Raw genomic sequence first — 25215 nt, 5'->3', positions numbered from 1 at the left:
AAGCAAGGCTTTTGGGTGATTTGAGAAGTGGAAACTCAACGAAATTGCATAAACAGATTGTTAATGCATGTAAGTCTTTCATTTACCTCTTCAATGCAATGCTTGTTCATCCATATAACATTTTGAAGAGACGTGATGCAACCAAGTTTTGGCAATCCTGATCATAATACATTTTACTGTACTCTAACAATCAAAGTGAAACATATAGCATTAATCATTAAAAAAGAATAATAAAACAGGTAGTTTTAAAGGTACAAAAGTAATTTAATATGACAACCAACCACCAGTCTGTACAAAAGGATTGCAGCTGATATAAATATCTTGGATCACTGCAAAAGTACATGTTCATCACAAACAATACAAGATAAATTCTCTTAAGGTATGTATATTATCCCTCAGATCAATTACGCTGCACATTAATATTTTTTTTAATTCTTGAAATTTCATTTTCAAAATAAATTTAAAAATGTGAAAACAGCCAAAAATTTTACCACTGGAAAAAAGTTCCATCACAATTCAAAATAATTAAACACATTTAAAAGTTTACCGATAGCAGTAAAAGTTGTAAGTTTCAATATTTGTAACATCATTCCTGAGAAATTAGTTAACAAATGTGAAATTGAAATATTATTTTTAACAAGATGTAAATCTATATTATAAATTATAGCCATATGATTTATGCTACCAACAAATTCATACAAGTAATTATTAAAGACATGAACCAAATACAATAATACACACAATATATTTGACAAATTATTAGTTTCATATATTAACATTGTGCTAGTTAAACAATGTAAACATAAATTTTGATCAGACGATTCTACGATGATATGGAAGAGAGGAGAATTCAAAAATTTAAGATATTCAGGAGAAGCTAAAATGAATCTACAACTATCTGCAAGATTAGGTATCTAGTTTTATTTATCTTTCGTACATACATGTATGAATTCGGAATCTATGTCTTACAATAACCCTGGATTTTATTCGATTCTCCTAAAATCATAACATTTTGAATTCACTCGGTCTTGAGTAGCAGTGCAGAATCGCTACGACGACTGAAAATTTAGTAATTCTAAAATACTATTCTGTGTGTGTGAAGATAACTATCACGAGTACAGACAACTGCATGTCATAGCACGTAGCGGGCGCAGAGAGCAAGCAAAGAGGAACTGTGGGTGCGTGCCGGGCCGTGTCGACACGGCCTCTAGCTGCAGCAGCTGGCGGGGTGCGGGTCCAGCCCCGAGCGCTTCGTGATGCGGACGCGCGTGAACTCTTCGGACACAGTCGGGTGGATGCCCACCGTGTTCTGCAAGGTCTCCATCGTCAGACCGCTCCTGCAAGCACCACGACCACCAACTTAGCTAACCATGCTCGTGGGAATATCTTAATCCTCTTTATCCCACCATCTGTTTTTTAAAATATTATTTCATAACTTCTGCTTTTTATTTATTTAAGCCATAAACGCAGATTACTTAATCGGCCAGACACTAGCCACAAATTTGCTACATTGTTTTTCGATGCCCTAAGCCATTGGCCAAAATTTACGTGCGTGACAACATCTGCTGCTAACACTGAAACCAGAGTGGTGACAAAGTGGCAAACAGATCAATAATTTACCCTACCATCAACAAATAAATGATCCAGCTGAACATTCTAAAAACAACCACGTAACTGTTAGCAGCTGTAGTCCTTAAGTGTGGTGTACTGAAACATAGTAGGAAAAGCTGGAAAACCAAAATGATTCAGTAACTAATTAAAAAAAAAATATCAAAATTTAGTAAAATGATAAAAGGCAGTTATGTTTGTGCTCATGTTAACCTATTCAAAAAGTATATAATTAATGAATATATTTTATGAAAATAAAAAATGTATTGTCCTTGTAAGCCAAAATACTTGGAAAACAAATTACCAATTAAGACAAAACTAATAATATGCCAACTGCCTAAAAAGGTTACAATATTTGAAGTGAAAAAATAATTTGAAATTAATATTTTACTTGTTAGCCAAATTGTTATTTACATCTTCAGCTATATCCAAACACAATAAAATTATACTGGGCAGGACAAGGGTATTGCATCTGTCTTGGTAAAAGAACTAAACCCACTTGTAAAATGTTAAATTTCATTCACCAGTCATGTCCAGAGGAATATTGAAAGCATTGTTGTTATTATAAGCAATTAGGACAAAGCTACACTTTATCATCTATCAAAATGTGTACTATGTGATGAGAAACAAGAGAGCCTTCTCGGATTTCCCGGTGTGCACTGACTACCTTCCCCTACCGTGGCGAGCCAGGAGAGGGGCTGAAACCGACCGTTGCGCTAGTCATTCTTACCTAGTCGCAATGTCGTAACTCAGGAATTTTAGAATTATTCCAGTAACTTAATCACTTTCCATAGTTTTAAAATCGCTGTCCAAAGAATACTATGTTCCTAGTGGTTAAGTGCATTTTTAAAAATTGTTTAATTTAATGTGACTGGAAACTAGACATTTGTTTCAATCTGTTATTTACACACAAATACATATACACAAATTCCTTCACATATGCATAAAATTAAAGGCTCTTGCAAAGGCCTGGCTAAAGAAACCTGTTATGAACATGGTTAATTTATGACATAGCTAAAAAAAAATTTAACTGTGCAGATATTTTAACAGAGTGCTTTAGTATCCATTTAACATATATATGCCACTTCACAACATTAAAATAAGAGTAAAAGGTTACCACCATGCATGGACAAGAAAAATTATAACTATTTTTTTTTGTTGGCACATATTTTACTAAAAAACAAATGACTAACTTTTGTCATTGTTTCTATTCAGCCAGTTTAAATGACTTATTTAGGTATGAAATTGTAGGTTTTTTTTTCCAACTAAATACTATGATTACCAATTTTTCATTTAAATTTGTCAGTAATTAACTTTCCACATATGTTGATAGTTTGCAAAATTAATGCCATTGAGGTTATTCCAGACTTTCATTTTGACCAAAGAAATAAGCGAACCATTCAGAAAAAAGCATTTTTCCTCTTATGCATGCAATATAATTGTGTATCTGTCCCAATGGATTTTGTGATACCAACTTCCATGTTTTGAGTGTTAATAAGAAATCATGCTGTGTAATATGAACATGATTCTGTCGACATTAACTAAAGTTCCACCAGTGTTACGAAATTCATGTATTTTTTCAAGGAAGCACCCTCTCCAAACAGCTTATCCAGGCTTTTTTCTTCAATCTGACATTGTTCTCAGCAAAAACCTAGCAAAAAATTTCTCAAGTATCTCTCTGCACTTTAAACCAGTCTTCTTGAACGCCTTATTGAACTTTTTTAATTTAGAGAATAAAACTCACAAATTTTTCTCAGTCTACTTTAATTACTTTCTGGTGCTATGTTTATTTTAACTGAAAGTGTCAAAAAAATGAAACAGGTTTTGCTCTTTCCCTTTCTTCTGTCAGAATTTTTTCTGTTGGTATTGAAACACCTGTTGCAACACTTATCGTTTCAGCAACATCGTACATAAAATTTTTTTAGCTTCATTAAACAATAACGTGGATTACGAGTAACTTTTTTGAATATTTTTCTTCAGCAAACCAATTATCTTAAATTATATGTGGAGTCAACCTCAAATTCTATGAATTTTCCAGATACTTTTCACAACACTGAAAATTTAGTGAAGGTAGTTTTGTATTGTTATGATCAGGCTATCTCTTAGCTAGGCCAAACTGATTCGTAATGCTTTGCAAATTCGGTGTTAACACCAGACCTGTTGTGTGATGGCCCAATCAGGCCCAGTCATATATAGAGTATTTACTTCTTGTAATATTTTTGCAAAAACCATTTACAAACCAATTCAAAGCCGCAGTAGTTTCTACTTTAAAACTAACTGCAATAATCTGCACCAATATGCAACTAACATTTTATATTACCAATAATCACAGGTATGATGTGCTTTAAAAAAATGTATTCATAGAGATTGATTTTTAAAGTTACGAAGCACAATGTAACAGACGTTATCAAAAGCTTTTTTTTTAGGAGAAAGAGCATCGTATAAACCATATTAAACGACCAAAATTCAGAAAGAAAAAAAGGCATACTTTCATAAAACTAAATATAACAGCAATTTCTCAAAATACTTCCAGAAAAAATAGAAAAGGTTGGCACTGTTGGCAGGTATGCAAACTATATTTTCTTTCAGCTTAATCCCCATTGCACTTATTCTTAACTAAACCATTAACCACCTGTAGAACTAGACTTAAATGTGTACTTACTTCATGGCTGCTGCATAGCCTTGCATAACTTCTCCAGCCTGGGGCCCGACAAAATGCAGGCCAATCACTCTCTGAGGTGCTTCCCGCAGACACACAACTTTCAGATAGCAGTTTTCAATATTCTTCTGTGGAATGAAAAACTCTGTAGGCTTGTAGAACGCATGATAAACTTCTATATTCTCTTCACCATGAACTTTAATTGCATTTTCTTCACTAAATCCAACAGTTGAATATTCTAATGGTGTGAAAATTGTAGTCGCTACATTTTCGTAGTCCATTGGTTCCTTCCGACCACCAAATAATCGCTTTGCTAGCATTCTGCCCGCATGGATGGCCACGGGAGTCAACTCAGGCTTTTCCTGCAGATAAGAATGTGAAATTATAAATATTTTTCAAGACACCAAAAGAATAACAAATTTCTCTTAAAAATAAATAATCAGGGATTTTAACAGTACTGGACATGGGCAAATGGTTCATGAACCACCAAGTTGAATCAGTTCGCTGCAAAATTATTTCTCTTGGGAACTGGTTCACAAAAATAATCAGGTTCACTTGCTTTTATTTCTCCTAGTTCCTCCCCTCACTCAGCTACTACTGCTGTTCAGCTTTAGGCTCTTCAACCCTTACACATTCCCCAACCACTTGTACTTTGCTCATAGAGTGACTGTCTTGTGAAACAACAAGAACTGCTACGTTTTCCAGCGAAGAGTTCTAAAGTATTTTGTTTTTAAGCAAGGCCAGTATGTACACTGATGAAGGGGTTTATTTATCTAAAATTTATATGGTTTACTTCATATTTTGGCTCGTACAATTAGTTGTTTGATTTTTTTTTTGTTTCAATGTCTATTACTGGTCTCTTTCTAGTTTTCCACACTTTTTATAGGATGTACTCTAAGGTTTTTTTGTTAATGAAATAGTCACAAGACCCAGTGCAGTAATAGTAACAGTAACATTTTTTTTTCCTCATGAGACTGTTAAACATATTAAAGCCCTTAATTTTACGAAGTTAAAGACAATGTTTTAGGGGTCTTGTATAATGTAAAAAGAAGTTTCCTGAAAAATTATCTAATACAGAAAAATGCATCTGATACTGTAGTCATAAAAAAGCAGCCTATTTAATTGTAATTAGAATGAAGAGCCAACAGAAAAGAAGGAAATAAGTAAAAATTTGTACTTACATGCAAAACATCACCTACAGCATAAATGTTATCGACATTTGTCTGCTCATTATGGGCATTGATTTTTCCATTCTCGGTTACTTTGATCCCAGCGGCGGACACATTCAACTCGTCTGTTAAAGGTCTGCGACCAATGGCAAACAGCACGGTGTCGAATGTGTCGGAGGAGTCAGTTTTGTTGGAGAGATTAGTCCACTTCACTAGCAACTTGCCATCAGCCTGCTTTTCAACAGACTTTGGAATGGACTTGAAGAGGAAGTTGACACCTTTTGTCTGCATCTCTCGTGTCACAAAGTCGGCCATCTCTGCATCAAAACCTCTCAGGGGACGAGATCTCACCATAACGGTCGCATCATAACCCAGGCCGTTCAGAAAACCAGCGCACTCCAAGCCAATATCTTTTACAAAAGTCAAGGAATACTTTGAATAAATCTACTGTTAGAAGTTAACTGTTATTAAAGTGAGTATACATATGAAATAATTTTGTCTAGCTATCTCAAAACTGCAGTAGTTGAAGTTATGTTAGAATTGTATTATTTGAACTACTGCATAGAGGTATTACATTTTACAAAATCTTGTTTATTGACAGAAGTATAGGAATATATATACATATATATACATACATACATATATATATATACATATACACACACACATATATATACATATATATGTATATATATACATATATACACACACACACACACACATATATATATATATATATATATATATTAAGTAAAAGAGCACGTTGGCTTGAACATAAAAACACTGGGGCTAAATATATTTAGCCCCAGTGTTTTTATGTTCAAGCCAACGTGCTCTTTTACTTAATTTAATAATATATTCTAGTTTTACAGACGTTGCGCGGACGAATCCGCACGGACCAGAACTTGACCTCAGTTGTGATTCTTTTAAGTCTCACGTTAAATAATTACAGAAGTGTTAATGGTTTTTAATTAAGAGTATTGTGTTTTGTAATTATCTTCACTTTCGCCGGGGCACAAGATCATTAATTAACGTAACCGTTTTTGTACAACGGAAGTACGCCATTGCGAGGGTAGCGTCGCCAGTTCCTCTTCAACAGCCATAGAGAGTAAACGCGTCAGCACCCCGGGGGCCGCAATCTTTGTGCATCTGATCAAGTATTTCTGTTTTATAATTTATTCCTAAATAATTTCAATCTCTAGCCCTCGGGGCCGCTCTCGGTCGGTGGGACGTTTAATTAAATATTTATATAACTCGTTACGAACTTCTTTGTCGCAGTCCACAGGAGACTCATAGCGCATGGCCACATGGTTGGCCCATGCTTTACCTAAGCTGATCCGTGCCCAGGCTTTTTACTGTTCAATGGAGAACGTGTAGGGAGGCGTGAGTTATGTTATTAAACCTAAATTTTAACTGAGTCGTGAGTTATATTTTACGTAATGAGAATCCAACCTTTGTACGAGTGTGGCGTGCCCGACGGGCCAGGTTTGGTGTAGATCGACATAAGCGAATCAATAGGGCTGGTAACTCGTCCCACAATGGGTCACGTCACGCCCTGAGAGAGAGGATCGGCCGGGGTCCACGTGCCCATTTCACGTGGTGGCGCCCATATAAACATCTTTCCCCGTGAAGCAGTGGAGAAGATAGCCCTCAGCTTATGGGTTGTTAATGGGTGATAATGAAATGAGGATGACATGGCATGAATGATGAGTAGAGATGTACCGAGAAATGCATCTTTAAACTCGTATACACTGGCCACAACACTTCAACCTGCCAAGAGGGCTTATCCAGTTTTGGATGGTCAACCTAAAAGTCTTTAATGATCTTTTCAAATTAGCTAATTAATTTTATCCTGTAGTCATTTCTGACAATACATTTTTTCAACCATTGTTTTCATCAAAAGTACATATCAAGAGGTAATTTAGAAAATATATAAAACTAATATACCTGGAAATTTATTGATCTACATATTTTTTATTGTATAGTAACCGAGTAGCTTTTTAGTTATTTGATCGTGTTTTGTGATTATTTTAACATTCAGGCTAAACTTATAATTTGGTAATAACTTGCTATGTCTTAAGCAAAATGGCACAGCGTCACACAATCCCTGTACTCAATATACTAGAAGGATACATCCTGCTCCAACCACAAGCGTCTTGCCAGGCGGCTTTTCCAAGCTGAATAAATCATCGCTCGATATGCCGAGCTCTAAGGCTCCTGGGATGTTGGGATACCTTGGTCGGCCACCAACAGCAATTACAAATTTACTTGCTTTAAGAATGGTTTCACTGCCGTTCTTAAGGACAGCCTTTATTGTATTGCTATCAACGAACGAGCCGAGTGCATTCTTGTACTCGACTTTCCTGGAAGAAAAAAATTTCTTATGAGAGAAGAGCACACAAAATATGCAAGAACAAAATAGTTCTCACAAAAACACTAAATGTTTTAAGTGATCATTGAAATAAATAGGTACCACAGAGATTGTTGTGTTATATGCAGATATTGTGAAAACTTGTCATTCCTGATAATATTGTTGAAAGTAATATGTATAATAGCTTGTAAGAAAATGTAAACAATTTTTTTCTGCTTCTATTAAATGTTTCTACAAAATTTTTTTGAATCGTTTGTGCTTCATAACATTTCTGACATTTTTCAGTTCATATATGTCCTTTACATATTGATATTTGTCTCCTTGGAAGAATAAAAAAAATAAGTTGCAATTGGTACCAACTGGTTAGAAATTATTTAAGATAATATTGGAATTTATAAAATAATTGTTTCTACTGACTTATGAATTGTGTTCATTTTTATTTGATTTGTTTTATTTTTGTTGTCTCACACTCAAACTCTAAAATTTTTTAATTTTTCTTAAATGAGGTTTGGCTAACCATTTAAAAATTCTAGAAGAACATTCCTGTGTATGTACAAGAAGGTAATAGTTTTTCTTTTAAAGTTATTTGATGGCCTTACACATTTATTAAATAGCTATGTCAAATTACATTGGGTAGTATATATAGCATAATTATTTGAACATTTCACCCAATTTACTGCCCATCATATAATTTTTCTACGAATGTTAATGAGTTATTCAAAGTATTAAAAGTGACTACAAAAAATGTGAATATGTTTTTATATATCGATTTTTTTTTTAACACTACTGTCAGTTGTGTGAATTTTATACGAAGGGTTAGTCTTAAAGGTGTGTTTTTTTCTCTCTCTCAAAACTACTTAATTTTTTTTTCTAAATCAAGGTGATCATAGCTAAAGCAAAATTTTGGGCTAGGTCAGTTACATAAATGTGAAATTGTTGTTAAAACATATAAATTCTTGCAATAATTTAATTTATTGTACTTTTTAACCCAAATTTCAATGTAACCACATTCACTAGTCATGACATCAACATACATAAGTCAGGCCTATTTTGCTATTTTTCTAAATTCAGAGGGGAAAAAAAGAGAAAAAATATTCTGTCATTTCGTTACCTAGTTTTGTGGAACAATTTAAATTGGTAAATATGTGGTTTAGCGGTATTTGCAGGAAAAAAAATGTTAAAAATCCAAAAATACTTTTATTATATGCTCTTTCACTTCCTCTTTTCATTAAACCTGGTGGAGATAAGAAATTCCAAATACTTAAGGAGATATCGCCGTTTTATTTTGCAATACATGACCCGTGCTATCATTCGACCGCCGTAATTTAATTATTTTGCCGTGTGTTTGTGAATGCCTAATTAATTAAAATGGTCGATTAGGTCAGCTCAGTTACATGATAAATATTTTCAAACTAAGCAGACATTAAAAATAATGTGAATTAATTTTAATGGTTGTTTAGTTTTAAAGTATTTATAATGTAACTTACCTGACCAAACAAACCGGGACAAAGGATGAACAGTAGGAACTAACGTAATTTTTTTTTTTTTACTTATTACTTGCACAACAATATCCAAACAACGAATAAAACATTAAAATTTGAAACGTTAAAACTCCCCTAAGTTAGAGGCGGGTACAATTCCATTGCCATTAGTAGAAAATGGTGTAGTCGTTCACCTACGTCGCGAAAAAAAAAAAAATCATATTCGTAAACAAGAAACAATGGTTAGCACCGCATGAATGCACAGGTATTGTGATGAAAATTAAAAAAATTGGATATCTCCTAAAGTATTTGGAATTTCTTATCTCCGCCGGGTTTAATGAAAAGAGGAAGTCAAAGAACATATAATAAGAGTATTTTCGGATTTTTAACATTTTTTTCTGCAAATACTGCTAAACTACATATTTACCTTTAAATTTTCACGTTATAATAGTCATGAAATTGTTATGAAAATAATACAAATTGCTGCCATGAAATGTTAGCTTAATATAGTATAACTGTATACAAAAGATAATGTGATAAAACCTTGTTTGACTAATAGATTACTTGGAAAAATTTAGAATAATAGTGAGCACTAAGTGAAGACTTAGTGCTAAATTTATTCACTACATGAAGGGATACTAAAACTTTTATATTAAGATCAGGGAAGTCCATATATATAGTCAGATTTTAAATAATTTTCTGTTGACCCCCGGTGTGGCCCGAGCTAAATGGCTCTGAATGTGAGCCTTACAGAGACCAACAACTACAAACTACTTTCAACTTGAACTGAATACTTACTTTTCTCTCAGCTCAACTCGAGTAACCCAATTCACAGATTTGATATGGTTCTGAACAGCTTCCCGAAGCTTTTCCCAACTGTGCTTGATATCATTCTCTGGTGGAAGTTCCCATCCATATGCCTTGGCTTCCTACATAACACGAACCCCCATCACTATTAAAGAGACAATTTCATAGCTTAGTTTTAAGTTTTATCTAGGAAAAAAATTAAAACAATTATAAATTCGTGTTTGATCAGACTACTACTAATTCCTACAACTATTTAATTATAGATGTACCAAAAGTACTATGTTTATGCCCGTGCATCTAATCATTTTTTTATCTGTCTTATGGAATAGTAAACAGTATCACAATGCAATACAAATCTCTGGAACCACTGAGATGTCAGACATAACAACTATCAGTTATCTAACAAATTATAAATCATTATACACATGAAGATAGAAATGAGAGGAATTCATCCAAACACAAGTAAATAAAAATAAAAATATTCATTTAATTTAACTTATATTTTTCTGATCATTTTGTAAAGTGGCAAAGCTGTAATTGTATTATTTCATTAGCTGAGACAGAATTATTAATCGTTAGCATGTTCACAGGCAATTATTTGCACCTTGTCTAATATTTGAAACAAGATGTTTGCAAGTTGTAAGCGGTTGTGTCATCGTGAAGGTGAGTTATTAAATTCTCTTCATGCTTTGTAGCATTGGTAATTGTTTTATTTCATAATATATGTTTCAGACATTAGATTTTCACATGTGTTGTCAATTCTTGTAAGAATTAAAGGTTTGTTGGATTAGATAATAAAATAATAAATACGTAACGTAATTTACTAGTGTACAGGCTCTTTTGAAATAATTTTTTAAACTACAACAATGGTAATTTTTAGTATTTACATATTATATTGTGGAGATATTTCAATTTAGCACCTCTGCGATAATCCAAATATTTCCTTAGTTTTGAAATGTCTTAATTTTCACTTGTGAATCTATGTTTGTGTTTCACTTGTGCATGTTTCATGGAATTATGCAAAGAATGCCTCATGGGTAAAAATTGTGCTGTGAAAGTGTGTGTAAAAGTCAGGGACTTTTAATGTTAGTATGTTACTGCTGTGGCCAAGACAGTTTTCCACCCTTTGCTTTCCAGGAATCTGTAGAACTGGTTTCACCCCACAATTTTCCTCCAATTCCTCCACTACTGAATTTCTTAGAATCTTGAGTGAAACACAGAACATCCTTTTTGGGGTGAAAGAAGGAACTTCTATTATGTTCAAAACTTTGTTTTCAAAAAAACTCTACCTTTAAGAGTTGATTTTGTTGGTAACAGGGTGTCTACCAAAATCTAAAAAATGAAATTCCCTGAATTTTCCAGGTTTTCCAGGTCTAAAACTGAATTTTTCCAGGTTTTCTTTAACACAATTACGACATTCCACGAAACTGAAAAAACTGCATAACAATACATTGACGGGTTTCAAAGTATTTCAACTTACTTGAATTAGTAAAAATATTACCTTCTTCCAGACGTGGCCAAAGTGACTCAATTGATGGCAAATAAAACATGCTGCTACAAATATTTCACACAATTACTTTTGCAAAAAACATTAGTAAAAGGAAGCTCCCGTCAATTTTGCAGTGACTCAACTTTTGCGTCTATTGCACTTGCTTCAGAACGAGCCAAATCCAACACTCGAGCCTTCTTAAACTGCAATGCCTTGATCTCCTCTTCAACTCTTCTTTTTTCTGCCTTCTTCTTGTCTGCAGCTTCCTTTTCTTTTTGTTTTGTTTGCAGGGCTTCCTTACGCCTACAACTAGCATTTCTTACATACTGTAACATGGACTTGTTGATATCAACATGCTCTACACCTCCAGAACGTTGAACAAAGTTGTACACTTGTCTTTGTGCAATCAGTGTTTCTTCCTGCAAGTTTTCAGTCAGCAGAATAGAATTCAATGAAAATCCTCTTTCCAATGATGCATTTCCATGGAAAGTACCAACATCATCCTCACAAACTTTAGAAGGCCTGTTTTAGCAGTGCCTTAAGAATGAGCCTCCACAGTGCTTCAGAATCTTGCGAGGAACATACCAACTGATATGATCACTCAATGTTATCAGCTTCTTGTCCTGATAGCCACCTGTTTCGAAGACAACATTATAAACTGTACTTCACACGCTGTTTCCTCACACCCAAATTTAAAGCCACAGACGGACATAAGCAGGAAATTCCCTTGGTATGTTTGTACTTCAGGGGAATTTTATCTTGAAGTTTTTTTACCATAACCTTTGGACAAGTCCTAACATCATTTTTCAGTAACAGGACAGACTTTTCTGGTACTTTCTCTTTCTTTATGGCATGGCGTAATGCATAACCCAACTTGATATTGTTAGCAAACAATAGATTTTTCTGGTTATCTACATCCAATCGAGATACATTGCATTTGTCCCTAAAGCTCTTCAGTACCTCTGGTTTCACAAACTTTCCTGCCAAAGTTAATAAAATGTCTACCAGTGAATCATAGAGAAAAAGTGCCATGGGTGCTTCACTTTGGAACATTGTGAGAAACAATTCCAGCTCTGATGCTAAAGAGTGGAAGAATGTCAATTTTACTTCTAGAAGACTATCTTCAAGAGCACTTTTCACTACATTGAAAGAGACAGATGAAATAGAAACTTCACTTCGTTTGGGTGGGGTAACGTTTTCATGGCATGCTCAGCAACTGCAGTATTTTCTAACCATCTGATTGCACAAAATTTCTTGGGAAAAGCTCTGATCCAGTTATTCTAATGTAATCTGCCCTCCATGCAGGTACATGCTTAAACAAAAAGTAACTGTACCTCAAAAAACTAACAACGTCCCATTGTGTAGCAGAAATTCCAGTTTTGAAAGCACCATGGGCCGTATGAAGCCCACAGCTACCAATTTCTAGCAATTATGGCGAATCTTCACCAAAAGTGTCTGTGATACATATTTTCAAAGCTAACAAAAATGCCCAGTTTACAATGGGAGCATCCATGTACTTAAAATTAAATGCACCTGTCCGTATAATCCGAACGTGGGAAGCATGTGCCACAGCACGTACGTCAGCAGGATAACAGATCAGTTTGAACCAGTTTGTATCACGTGATTTGACGCCACTTCCGAATCCGAAAATGGACGTGGGAACTGTTCATTATTTGCCATTCAAAATAAAAATGGGAGGGGATACACTTGATGCTACGTTTATGCAATCTGATCAATAAACAAAAAAAAATTGCCAACTACAACCTACCAAACAAAAATTCCCTGTTTTTTCCCGGATTACAATATTCCCTAAATTTTCCAGGTTTTCCAGGGTCAGTAGACACCCTGTGGTAAGTAGGTAATATATTTGTGAACAGTGTACAGATGACAAAATTTGTAATGTTTAGCATGAAAAAAAAAACCTGTAAATTGTATGGAATAAAATTGGCATTGGGTTCATCATAATTTCTTAGTAATAATTATACATTTTTGTAAAACAAATTTCCTGATTTCAAAGAGTATTAACCTACTAATTACCCTGGTCTTCATACTACAGTTTTTCTAGGTATCGTTTATGAATTTCAAATGCAGTGTTCTTTGACTGTTAAGGAACATTAGTAATTTATGAAAACACAATTTTTTTTTAATTTCAGAACAGCATTTATGCTAGGAATCACCCACAGTAAATATGTAATTAACATAACTGACTTAACCTAAACCAAATACTAATTTTTACAGTAATATAAATGGAGCTAGCTTTACCTACTAGATTGTTCACACAAATTTATCATGTTTAGCCAAGTTAACCTAACCAACCATTAAAACAGTAATTTGCCAATAAACTACCTACTTGACATAATGCAATGCATTTTACATAATGATTAGAAGAAATTCCAGGGAGTAAAAAACTGCATTTTCTTTTTTATTTGATTTTTTTTTTCATTCACACCACTCCTTAAAAATTACCAAGTGAAATATAACTGAAACCCTGCCTTTAAAATGCTAATGTATTAGTTCCCAAGTCTTGTACATACAAATTCAGTGTTGCTTCCTATAATTTGTGTAAATAATAATATGTTCTCCCAAGCCTTTTGTTGTGAGCTGAGTAATAGAATATAATAAATTAATAAATTAAATCTTTTAACTTACCTTTATAGCATCACCCAAAAGAGCTGCTTGGTGCATCAACTTTTTAGGTATACAACCGACATTTACACAGGTTCCACCAAGACCCCATGTTGTACCAATGGGGGAAGGTGTCACAAAATCCAAGACAGCAACTTTAGCCCCATGCTGAACTGCTTCCTTAGCACATGCCAAGCCACCTGATCCTCCTCCAATTACAATCAAGTCGTATTCGTTGTCTCCTAAAGCTGTCGAAATATTTCAAATTACAACATAACCAGATAAATCGTACAAATAATTGCACAACAAAATGCTATCATACCTTTAGCACTAATTAATCTACCGAGTCTTGCACCCATCGGCGTTAAGATTTTTGAATTAAAATCATATCCGTTTCCTATTTTACAGTTCACACGTATTATACTCTGAAATCTGACACAACTGAACAGCGGTTTGAAAACCGCCATTTAACAAAAATAAAGAACAGTCAATAAATGACAAACCAGATCAGTTTACTCGTAAAAACGGCAAAAACGTGCCGAACGAAATGAAGTCTGTTCTAATTACTGGCTGCAACCGTGGCATTGGTTTAGGACTGGTAAAATATCTAGTTGAACAACCATTGCCACCAAAGTATATATTTGCAACGTGCCGCAACCCGGAAACTGCTTTAGTAAGTAAGAAACTCTGAAATAAATTTATACAAATTACCTTTAGAAATGACCGGAGCCATCGTGTTAAATCTCAGAAAATTATGAATACCTGTTGAGACTAACAATATATAGTAGACACTTATGTCACCACTGACTCAGCAGTTTTCCTTTATGATGAAACTGCAGAGCAGTGAGGAAAATGAATTCAAGGCCTTCACACTAATCAATGACGTAAACAGTACATTCTCTATGACGACTCTCCATCGTGCCGTCATTGAACATAGCGAATACTGGGTATTTTTTTGTATAGATATATTATAAGTAGAAAACATTCTACTGTCGAAATAGATTGTTAAGTAAATTAATTATTATTTATAAGTAATTAAGCGCTACATGTAACAGGTACTAAAAATTCACATAAGTAGCAAATTGTTTTTTTTTTTTTTTGCAAAATCCCCGCGGCATTCAAAACAACAGGCAACCTGGAAAAGTTTAAATGTTGCACAAGATAGATAACGTTAAACCCAAAATGTATTATGGAGAGGCGTCTATTTGTAATAACTGTTAGTTAATACATTATTAATAAATAAGGTGAACATAAACTGGAAAATAATTACTGTCATCATGAGTGCATCACATTTCAATAGCAATACCTAAATGTATAAGGAGTAATTTGACAGAATTTTTGAATAATATGAATCCAAATAGATGTACCTATTTACCATGATTTATTTGTATAGCTGGCAGGTATAGTTTTCTTTCACAAATACTGTAATCATGAATTGCCAACAATACTTAATTTTGCACGTTATGTTTTATTTACCTGCAAAAGATATTTTCCATGGACCTGTTGTCCAAGGCCATTCCTAGCTCAGTTTTACATCCATAACTACCCATTCCACATTCTCTGTGTTGCCATCACAGTCCTTTGGAATACAAGCAGGGGTGGAACAACAAGGGGGGGGGGGGGGGGCAAGGGTATTTTGCCCCCTCTCTGAAACCTTGAAGTGGGGGCAAACGGGGGCAAAGAAAGTGCTGTGTAATCAATTTTTAGATAATAAAACTGCTTAAATAGCACCATTTTCCACCTTGAAATACAAATTTTTCCCGGGGGAGGACCCCCGAGCCCCCACTCCAATAGGGGGGATCGATGATTCTTTATAAAAAGGTATATTGCCTCCCCTTTGGAAATTTAGTTGTTGCGCCCCTGAATACAAGTACAGTGTTTTACTAACGTGGCACCTCTTCATCCATCTTTTTGGTTTGTACCGACATAACTGGACTGTGAGTGTAGGCTTTATGAACACATTAAGCACAACACAAAACTGAAATGCAGAGGTGGCTCCAGGGCAGGGCAGGGAAAGTACCCAGGGACCTGCGACTAACAGTGCCCCACGCCGTCCCTTTTATTACTGATGCACCTGTCTGCAAAATGTTTGTCATTATTTTATAGAATTATATTAATTACATAATGTACACATAACTTATTAAAATTTATGCTCACCAATTTCTAAATACAACATTAAAGTAAATAATATATCAAAATAATATTTAAGAGTTTACAATAAAAAGGAACACAAAAATATTAAATACATTTAACTCTAGCTTTTCGTAAGTACAAAACTACACTAAAGGTAATTTGTGCCTACCTATATAAATTTTAAACCACTTAAATATTTATAGTATAAAATTATATAAAATTATGTAGTCATCTAAATCTCAGTAACTTATACTAATTATTTTTGCAGGATCTACAAAATATTGCAAAGAGTAACAAAAACATTCATATTCATAAATTTGGTAAGTAGAATAAAAATCATATTCTGTTTTGTCTGTACATATAACATGATATGATTGTGAACTCACTACCTAACTGGTTATAGTGTGCTAACAGTACAGCCTCTGCTGAAACTATGTTTGCATATTTTTTATGCCAAACTAAATCTCTAACACAACACCAACATTTTTGGGAAACTAATAACCGTGTTTGAATTATTCAGCACAATTGGCATCTTCCAGTGCGAACTTTAAACACTTATCCACAATTATACTATTCTCTTCTACCATGCTCTTGTTTCTCATGCAAACTAAAAGCTTTGAGAATGGTTCTATTAAGTATTGTGTCATACTGTACTTTAAATTGCCAGGCATGCTGAAACATTTGTAAGAGGCTTATTGATCTAAAAGGCAAAGTTTACATATGCCACATGTAATCTTTCTTGCTATTAGCCTTACTTTAGGCTGAATCGTCATTGTAAAGCTACTAAAATACCATCCTTGCACTTGGAGGACAGAACTAAAATATCATTTTTTTCAAAAGTTATCTCTCTTTCAGCAGTTGAGTTATGAAATTCTGTTAGTTTTGTGATATTGTGTATGCTGTTATTTTGTTGTAGTTTCTTCATTTAATCACACCTATGGTAGGAGCTTCAACAAATAAAAAAAAGTACCAAAATTCAAATGTTAAAAAATGTAAACATAGTATTTACATTATCCCTATACTTGGTTTCTTTTGTTTGATCATCTGTTGATGTTTATCTGTATGATATATTATGGCAGCAATACATGTTATACATAGCCATAGAGTTGTTCGAATAATATATAACTTTAAAAAATAAAAACTTAGTAAGAGCCACATTTTAGTGACAATTTTTCTATGATTATTTATGTTAAAAAGATATTCTAATAGTTTTGAAACAAAATGAAATATAAAACTATTTTTACAAATTTAAATTTTTATAGTTAACCACAGTTTTTTTAACAATAGATGAAAGCTAAGTGTTTGGAATTTATTGATGCTACAAGGTTTAATTTAAGGTTTTCATATTTAAGTGCTCACCATGTACATTTTCCAGATGTAACTGACTTCGATAAGTATGATACATTGGTCAAGAGCATTGGTAAAGCAGTACAAGAAGAAGGCCTCAATGTCCTTATAAACAATGCTGGCATTTCAACAAAATTCACAAGAGTCAACATGGTAAAAGTTGAGCAAATGACTGATAACTTCTTGGTAAATACTGTTGCTCCATTAATGTTGACCAAGGTATGTATGTAATTTTTAACAAATTTTAACTATATCAATATTGAATTAGTTAGCTAATATATACTGCAATGAGTGGGAAATAAATGGTCTGGTAAGGATAGCCAAGTTAATTAATTGCAGTTTTATTTATTACCTAATATTTACACTATTGGCATAATTACGACAATTATAATTTCTATCGCACATTAATTGCAACCTCGCAAGTCCACTATTTACTCTCCCAACTGGAGCTCAACTCACCAGTGCTCTCTCTCCTGTTCATCTCTTACTGCGAATTTCGGTCCCAACACACTGCTTTGCACTACTCACTCATCTGCAGCACACACAACACTGTTTCCTGGATGCTTCGGTCCCTGAAGATCTAATACGCGCATATGAAACCCATCACTTGCTATCGCTTGCCAAGGAGTCACTCACCATCTTCATGTCTCTGCCTCGCTGGCAGTTCATATACCGCACAGTCCTGCTCTGGAAAGTTCTAGCACCCCTTCCAACTATTGCATCATCAGGTTGACAACACCCAAAACTTCGAGATCAATGGCATCCTAGTTATGACATTTCACAGATGGGGCTCTGGAAACATGCTGAATCCATGGGGGAGGCTCGCACCTATCAGATTACCGTGCCGGTAGAAGGCACCACCTGCATCGTGCCCCTTCCGCAGGCTGGCACACCGGCTGTCTGGCCAGCCTCATCTCTAGGCCCCGTTGCAACAATACTATATACTACTCATACTACTCATGTGGTTGAGTTGGTGTAGAAAGGTGTAACCAAGCTCATCAAGTAATTTTACACACAGTACAGAATATCAAGAAACAATGTCAACGAAGGCAAAGTGTTAATTTGTCGTTATCAGCCTCACAATTAACGGCGTGCAGGATTTTTTTTTTTAATGTTAGTTCTGAATTATCTGTACATTTGTTAGGTAATTTTATAGCAATAATTTTACTCTCTCTCTCTCTCTCTCTATATATATATATATATATATATATATATATATATATATATATATATATATATATATATATATATATATATATAGAGAGAGAGAGAGAGAGAAACACACACACATGTATACACACACACACATATACTGACGTCGACCCAAGTGTCTCCTCGGCTCCTTCAGGCCGTTATGCCTCGTCAACGTCCTCCCTTGTTTCCCCAGTGAACCCTCAGTGTTGTGCATCGGCCAGGGACGCACCCGCGTGCGCCCTAGCATGCCAGTGAGCCAGTGCTAGTGTGTAAATGTTTGTGTGTTGTATATATTCTTTCCAAATGACCGTGACTTTTTAAGTGTGTAAATAATGTACCGTAATGTATTTATTAGTGTGTAACTAGTCTTGTAATTCTCGTATATGTCTCGCAGTGTCTATATGTAAGCGCGGCCTGACGCTCATCCGCGTCGCAAGGGGTGGCGCTCTCCCACGCCGGCCGATTCCCCCTCCCCTCCCCCGCGGCCTGCGCGCGACGGCCTGCGGGCGAGCGGGGAAGGGCAGTTGAACTCAGGACTCGAGCAGCGGCGGACGTGCGCGCCGCTCCGCGCTGATCGCGAGACGGGTCTACCGAGCTCACGGTCCGGCGACACTGCCACAGTACGAGCATTCGCAGCAGCCGAGCTGCCTACGTTGTGCCGCCCACGCGATTGGGTGTCTGAGTTACGAGTTACGAGTTACGTCACGAGTCGGTCATTATAGGAAGCGTAAGCATAGTTACGCATCGCTGAACTTTCGTCGACATTACGAGTCAGTACGTAAGAACCGCGCACGCATCACGTGCCTTTGTGAGGGACGTAGTTACGCATCGCTGAACTTTCGCCGACGTTACGAGTCAGTACGTAAGAACCGCGCACGCATCACGTGCCTTTGTGAAGCATTTGGTAATCAGGGACTTTGTTACGTGGGAGGACTGCTAGTTCGCGTCGGGACGAGTGGGCCGTACGAGACGGTCTTCGGGAGTCCGGGTCTTCGTGGGAAGGGCGCACACCCCGCGACGGATCCGCCAGGCCGCGGCAAGCTCTCAGGATGCAATAAAAGAGCTCGTGGAACGATTAACATCGAGTGGTCCTTTAGATCTACCTGTCATTCTTCCTCACCATCCCTCCAGGTCCCGCATTTCCCGGTCCCGGCCACGTCGGCCTGGACCCACACCTCTCCGACGAGAGCAGTACGGGCATAACAAGAATTTCTAGTAAACGGGGAAATAGGGACCAGAAGCCGAGGGACGTCAATACATACATACATACACACACTATATATATAACAATCAGTACATTTGATATGTAGCATATATATTCTTGAGATGTGAGCAGATATTTTGGTGAATTTGTGAAAAGGTGTGTGTGTGTGTGTGGGGGGGGGGGGGGAAGAGAGAGAGAGAGAGAGAGAGAGAGAAAATGAGTGAGAGAGACAGACAGATTCTCTCTCTTTCACACACACTTTCTGTGCAAGTATTTTTAGGTAATGAATGTATGTTCCAAGGTTGCATTGACATGGACATTATTATTATTATTATTATTTTTTTAGTGCCCTGCAAATGCATTTGAGACCACACATTCACTGTAAAATAAAAAAAATATATGAATTTGCACAATTTAAAGTTTTAAAGTAAGTTTCTTAGTATTTTAACCATGGGAAAATACAAGGGTTAGGAGGCATATATATCATTATCATCAACAAATGGAAGAATTTGAAAGCGAACAGCCAAAAATGTGGTTTTATCCCACCTCCCTCCCCTCAAAAAATTAAATTCTCTGTACACTTCTGATTATAACTTGTCATGTCATTATTATTTTTGGATAACATTTGTGTTTTCTAATGTCTGTGCATCATACACACTAATCCACATTTCAGTAGGGATTGATTTTGTTGTACAGTAACAAAAGTACTCACAAGCTTGTCACATAACTTTTGCACACACAGTGGCAGATCTAAAGGGGGGGTTTGAGAGGATAAAATTACATTTCAGGAGAAAGAAACTGGGGAATCATTGTTTTTTAACACACGCCCTCTTCACGAGCTTCTAGATCCACCACTACGCTGACACACAGTCGCAATGTTTCATAGAACACTCATGTTCCTTTCTAATTTCTCTTTCATTAGGTACCAATTAACATTGAAGTAGTTTGCAAGTTCCAGACACGTCTAAGATAAAATTTCAATTCTTTGCCTTTGATACGGCTAGACTCACAAGCCCAGAAACTTCAAACAATGGCTGCAAAAGCTTGCGATCCTCATCAACTAACATTGTTTATGTTTTTTTGTAAATACAGGCCTGTTTGCCACTGCTCAAAGGATCTGCAAATAAAAACCAGTCACTTCCAATAGGGACATCGAAAGCTGCCGTTATCAACATCGGTTCAATCCTGGGCTCCATAACACTGAACAAGAAAGATGGAGGATTTTACCCGTATCGAACCAGCAAGGTAAGAAATGCTATTGAAATTGATATTTTATCTTTAACTTCCAATTGATTAAATTTTTGTTAGAATTTTCTCAAATAGAGAAGTGAGCAATAAAAAATAATAACCAACAGTGACAAAAATTATTGACTTAAGTACTGTAACTTATTGAATTACTTATAGATACTCACTAGCCTACTATATCTATGTTTTTTTTTTTCGGGGATCATAAAAAAATAAAACTTAAAGAGGTATCAATCACTTTAAAATTATCCCTCAGCAATGCAGATATCTAATGACTAGAGACCCGGAAAATTTGCGGGTTCATTTCGTGTTATGCTAAAATTCAAATAATTATATCTTAGTGCTGCTTCTGCCATTGGTTCACTGTTAATCTGGAGGACTGAGGGCCAATTAGAGACCCTCACTCATAGAAGTGTCGAATCACAGGCCACCCAGTCAAGACGACTCACAAGTCAGCAGCCAATGAACAGTTGGCATTTGCCCGAGTGTGTAGAGGATATTGGAGTCTATCCTGGAGGTCATTGAACCCGCAAATTTTTCGGGTCTCTACTCATGACATGAGGTAATATGTCATTGCAGTTTGTCTTTGAGCATTAGCCATGCTAAAAGCTGCATTTTATCTATTTGCATCCCTTGTACAACATACCACTTATGAATGTGTGTAAATTTTTTAAGCCACCATGCCTCCGAAATTATAGAACGGAACTGATTCACACGGCAACAAACAGTTTCTCCGGTTATATCTACATGTAAACTAGTGATCTGACGTTGTTGGCCACAAATCACGTTAATGTTCATTTTTCCTGTGCAAAACTGTCAGAGGGTGCTATATAGTGCTGCCTGCTAACCCCCATATAAAGTGCCTATTCTCAAGAAGAGGTAGTACCCAGAAAACTCCTGTTCCACTGGTCTGTTCCAACGCTGGTTTCAAGGTAGTATGGCATGGGTGTGAGGGCCATTCTGACATCACAGGTAAATAAGAAAGGTGAGTAATTTACATGTAAATTTATGTATTTACACATAATAAGCATTTATGTTTAATCTGAACTAAATTATTCTCCAGAATGAATTAAAAGACCATTACTAAAAAAAACAAAGCAGTTAGATGTCTTAGTTCTTTTAAATGTGCACAAATAAAGTTCAATAGAGGATAATCATAATAATAATATTATAATATGCAGCACACTGCAGACACTTGAATATTTCATTTATTCAGCGTTGCAGTCTGGTCTTTCACTGATTTTGACTTAATCAGTGAACATATCCACACTGTTGGTCATTATTTTACTCATAATACACTAACACATCTTTAATCAACATCAACAGAATTTTTTTCCTCCCACCCAGACTTACTTGTGAAATTGACTTTTGTGCATCCAAGTAGCAAATTAATAGATTCAAAACAATCTTAGCACTTGCTAGGCACAGAAATTTAAATTTTGGGCTTATTTTGTCAAGGGGCAGATCCAGAAGGGGGACACGAGGCATGTCCCCCCCCCCCCCCCATCCCCCATCAAATATGCACTGGATAATATGACATGTAATAAACAGAATTATACTAGGTCCTGACTAGTGGTGCCTCTCTCTCCTTTCCCTAAAGTCAATCCCAGATACACTACTGATTTTGCCGAAAGCAAAATGTGAGTCAGTTACAGGCTTTTCAAGATTGTACTTTTTATTCCTTACTCATCTAGGAGAGTTGCTGCAGAATTCCAATAAAGTAGTTGATCAGACTTGCAATTCTTTTTAATGCACAATTTGGAAAAAATTCTGGGTAAAATTGAAAATTGGGCTACTTGTAGGAACACACTGGATTGTGAAGTACTTCTTACGAAAAGGGAATCGTGGCACAGTGTTACACTATTTGTTTCAGTGTGCGCTGAACGCAGTGACGCGGTCACTAAGCATAGACCTGAAGCCAGACGGCATCCTAGTAGCAACTATACATCCCGGATGGGTCAAGACGGACCTTGGTGGTGCCAGCGCTCCACTTACTGTCGAAGAGAGTGTGTCAAAAATTATTCAGACCTTGCACTCTTTAAACGAAAAACATAATGGTGGCTTTATCCAGTATGATGGTAAAGAACTGCCTTGGTAGGGTGTTTTTAACCACATAATAGAAATGCCTTACATATTATGTACAGTTGTGCAGGGCAGGTGAAGATAAATTTTTACAAATGTCAATGCATAATTTGGCTTTTGTACTATTGAATAATTTTGAAGAATTGCAATTTTTTTAGGAAAAGTTTATCAAAGAATAACTCAAAATATCTTAAAATTATAATGGATGTAATTTATTCCAATATAATAAAATTTTATAAAATTTAATAAGATATATTGAAAATAAGTTTTACATCTTATCATTGCTAAAAGTTGGGAAAGCATCAATAAATAACTCATAAGCAAGATATTTTCTAGACACACAGGTATATGTAATATGGTTACAGTATTGTGGAGTTAGACAGTCAATTCACAACAGTTCTGAACCAAATAAAATTTATAGTATTAATTGCATTATTGTTGTAATTTTTAAGTACAGAAAATTGGTTAAAATAATGTAGGTATGTATCTGGGCTTGTGCTAATGAAATATATTTTTTTGAGGTCTCAAACTTATAACTTTGTGAGAAATTATTAACATAACGCACCACCAGAACAAAACTATAATAACCTAAATACCATTTTCTTTTAATGAAATTAATTGAATGCTTTAAAGTTTACTAGTAAATTTTGTATGCCATAACTTTAGATGAACAATTTAGGGGTCATACAAACGCTTTAGCTACCGAATTAAATTCAAAAGTTAAGAGTATTACATAATTTCATAAATGTTTATGGATACTTTATTATTTTTAGTAACGATAGTTTTGTTCTGGTGGTGCAATATGTGTATGTTGTGCGTGTGCAAAAACAACACAAATTAAACCTAGATAAGCTGCTGTTACAATATGTATACACTGAAACACAAGAAAATTCTGCAGAAGAAATAAGTTACTAAATAAATGTATGACAATGACAAAATAGATCAAAAAGGGCATACTCCTCTGAACGACACATGGAACATGGTAGCAAAAATAGTTACATGCACCTGAATAAGGAAACAGTCAAACACACACACCAGTTCTCATAGCAAAATAGTTATAAAAACTTATGTGATAAAAAAAATTGTAATAAAATTAAATACATTTGAATAAATTTATTTTGGACAAGTTTGGCAGTAAAAGGACAACTGTATACAAAGCTGCCTCCAAGCAGACAAGTTGGCTGTACCATAAGGTTGAAAACAAAAATAATAATAATAAAATGTTCAAACAGTATGCTAATAAACATGTTACATCACTGTTATGAACAAAGTAAAGGTTATGAAAGCTACTCTGGAACAGTTTCAACTAGTCACATACATATTTATACAATTATAATTTTATCTCCGTCACTCAAAGATTATCGTACTTTTATGTTCACCTGTCATGTCTTTTAACACATAACCACAAACATCAATATTGTGCGCACAACCTAAATTAAATTAGATACAACTATATAAACAAATTGTATCTGTTCCTTAAAATAACCAAAATTTATTTGAAAAAAATTACATATAGTGTTTTACTCTCAATTCAGATCTTTTTTTTTTTTTTTGAGAAAACAAAACACTTAGTACAATTAACTCTCTATAATCAGCTTTGCAGCTTCTCACTGCACCTAAAGGACTAAATAAGCTTAGCTGAAATACAATAAAACCCAAAAAAAAAATTTGCAACAATTCCAATTAAATTAATTTAACACATTTTTGCAAGTAGTTATTATATACATGTGTTGCAATGTGCTACCCTTAATTGATATGTTTGAGCATGTCAAATAGAAAAATAATTTTGCTCTCATGGTGG

General features: G+C 35.1%; 2 protein-coding genes across 4 annotated transcripts; one reads left to right on the top strand and one right to left on the bottom strand.

Annotated features, from left to right (window-relative positions):
- Nucleotides 1-243: 243 nt before the first annotated feature.
- On the bottom strand, nucleotides 244-15200 carry LOC134532901 (thioredoxin reductase 1, mitochondrial). Of its 2 annotated transcripts, none has more exons than XM_063369948.1 (7): nucleotides 14921-15200; nucleotides 14234-14457; nucleotides 10087-10217; nucleotides 7570-7799; nucleotides 5449-5846; nucleotides 4271-4629; nucleotides 244-1337 (listed from the first exon to the last, which is right to left on the bottom strand). In XM_063369948.1, exons 1-7 carry the CDS (start codon nucleotides 14940-14942, stop codon nucleotides 1208-1210), a joined length of 1494 nt encoding a protein of 497 aa, XP_063226018.1. In that variant the 5' UTR covers nucleotides 14943-15200; the 3' UTR covers nucleotides 244-1207. The 2 variants fall into 2 exon arrangements, with proteins under 2 accessions (XP_063226018.1, XP_063226017.1); XM_063369947.1 differs by lacking the exon at nucleotides 14921-15200 and adding an exon at nucleotides 14532-14839.
- LOC134532905 (C-signal) lies at nucleotides 14752-23962 on the top strand. 2 transcript variants are annotated; one of them, XM_063369954.1, is made up of 5 exons: nucleotides 14752-14882; nucleotides 16611-16662; nucleotides 17718-17908; nucleotides 21180-21332; nucleotides 23206-23962. In XM_063369954.1, exons 1-5 carry the CDS (start codon nucleotides 14757-14759, stop codon nucleotides 23428-23430), a joined length of 747 nt encoding a protein of 248 aa, XP_063226024.1. In that variant the 5' UTR covers nucleotides 14752-14756; the 3' UTR covers nucleotides 23431-23962. The 2 variants fall into 2 exon arrangements, with proteins under 2 accessions (XP_063226024.1, XP_063226023.1); XM_063369953.1 differs by lacking the exon at nucleotides 14752-14882 and adding an exon at nucleotides 15097-15156.
- The last annotated feature ends 1253 nt before the right edge of the window (nucleotides 23963-25215 follow it).

Source organism: Bacillus rossius, chromosome 6, assembly GCF_032445375.1.
Source record: "Bacillus rossius redtenbacheri isolate Brsri chromosome 6, Brsri_v3, whole genome shotgun sequence".
Taxonomy (NCBI): domain Eukaryota; kingdom Metazoa; phylum Arthropoda; class Insecta; order Phasmatodea; family Bacillidae; genus Bacillus; species Bacillus rossius.
The sequence above is the reverse complement of the archived record's forward strand: the minus strand, read 5'-3'. Positions and strand labels throughout refer to the sequence as shown.

Excerpts from the sequence above, each read along its gene's own strand:
- LOC134532901 (XM_063369947.1), bottom strand. The coding sequence starts at position 14,676 with ATGGCGGTTTTCAAACCGCTGTTCAGTTGTGTCAGATTTCAGAGTATA. Across the intron at positions 7,800-10,086 it reads CGAGTTGAGCTGAGAGAAAA|GAAAGTCGAGTACAAGAATG; the intron begins GTAAGTATTCAG and ends TTTTTCTTCCAG. Across the intron at positions 1,338-4,270 it reads GGCTATGCAGCAGCCATGAA|GAGCGGTCTGACGATGGAGA; the intron begins GTAAGTACACAT and ends TGGTGCTTGCAG.
- LOC134532905 (XM_063369954.1), top strand. The coding sequence starts at position 14,757 with ATGAAGTCTGTTCTAATTACTGGCTGCAACCGTGGCATTGGTTTAGGA. Across the intron at positions 14,883-16,610 it reads GCAACCCGGAAACTGCTTTA|GATCTACAAAATATTGCAAA; the intron begins GTAAGTAAGAAA and ends TTATTTTTGCAG. Across the intron at positions 17,909-21,179 it reads CTCCATTAATGTTGACCAAG|GCCTGTTTGCCACTGCTCAA; the intron begins GTATGTATGTAA and ends TTGTAAATACAG.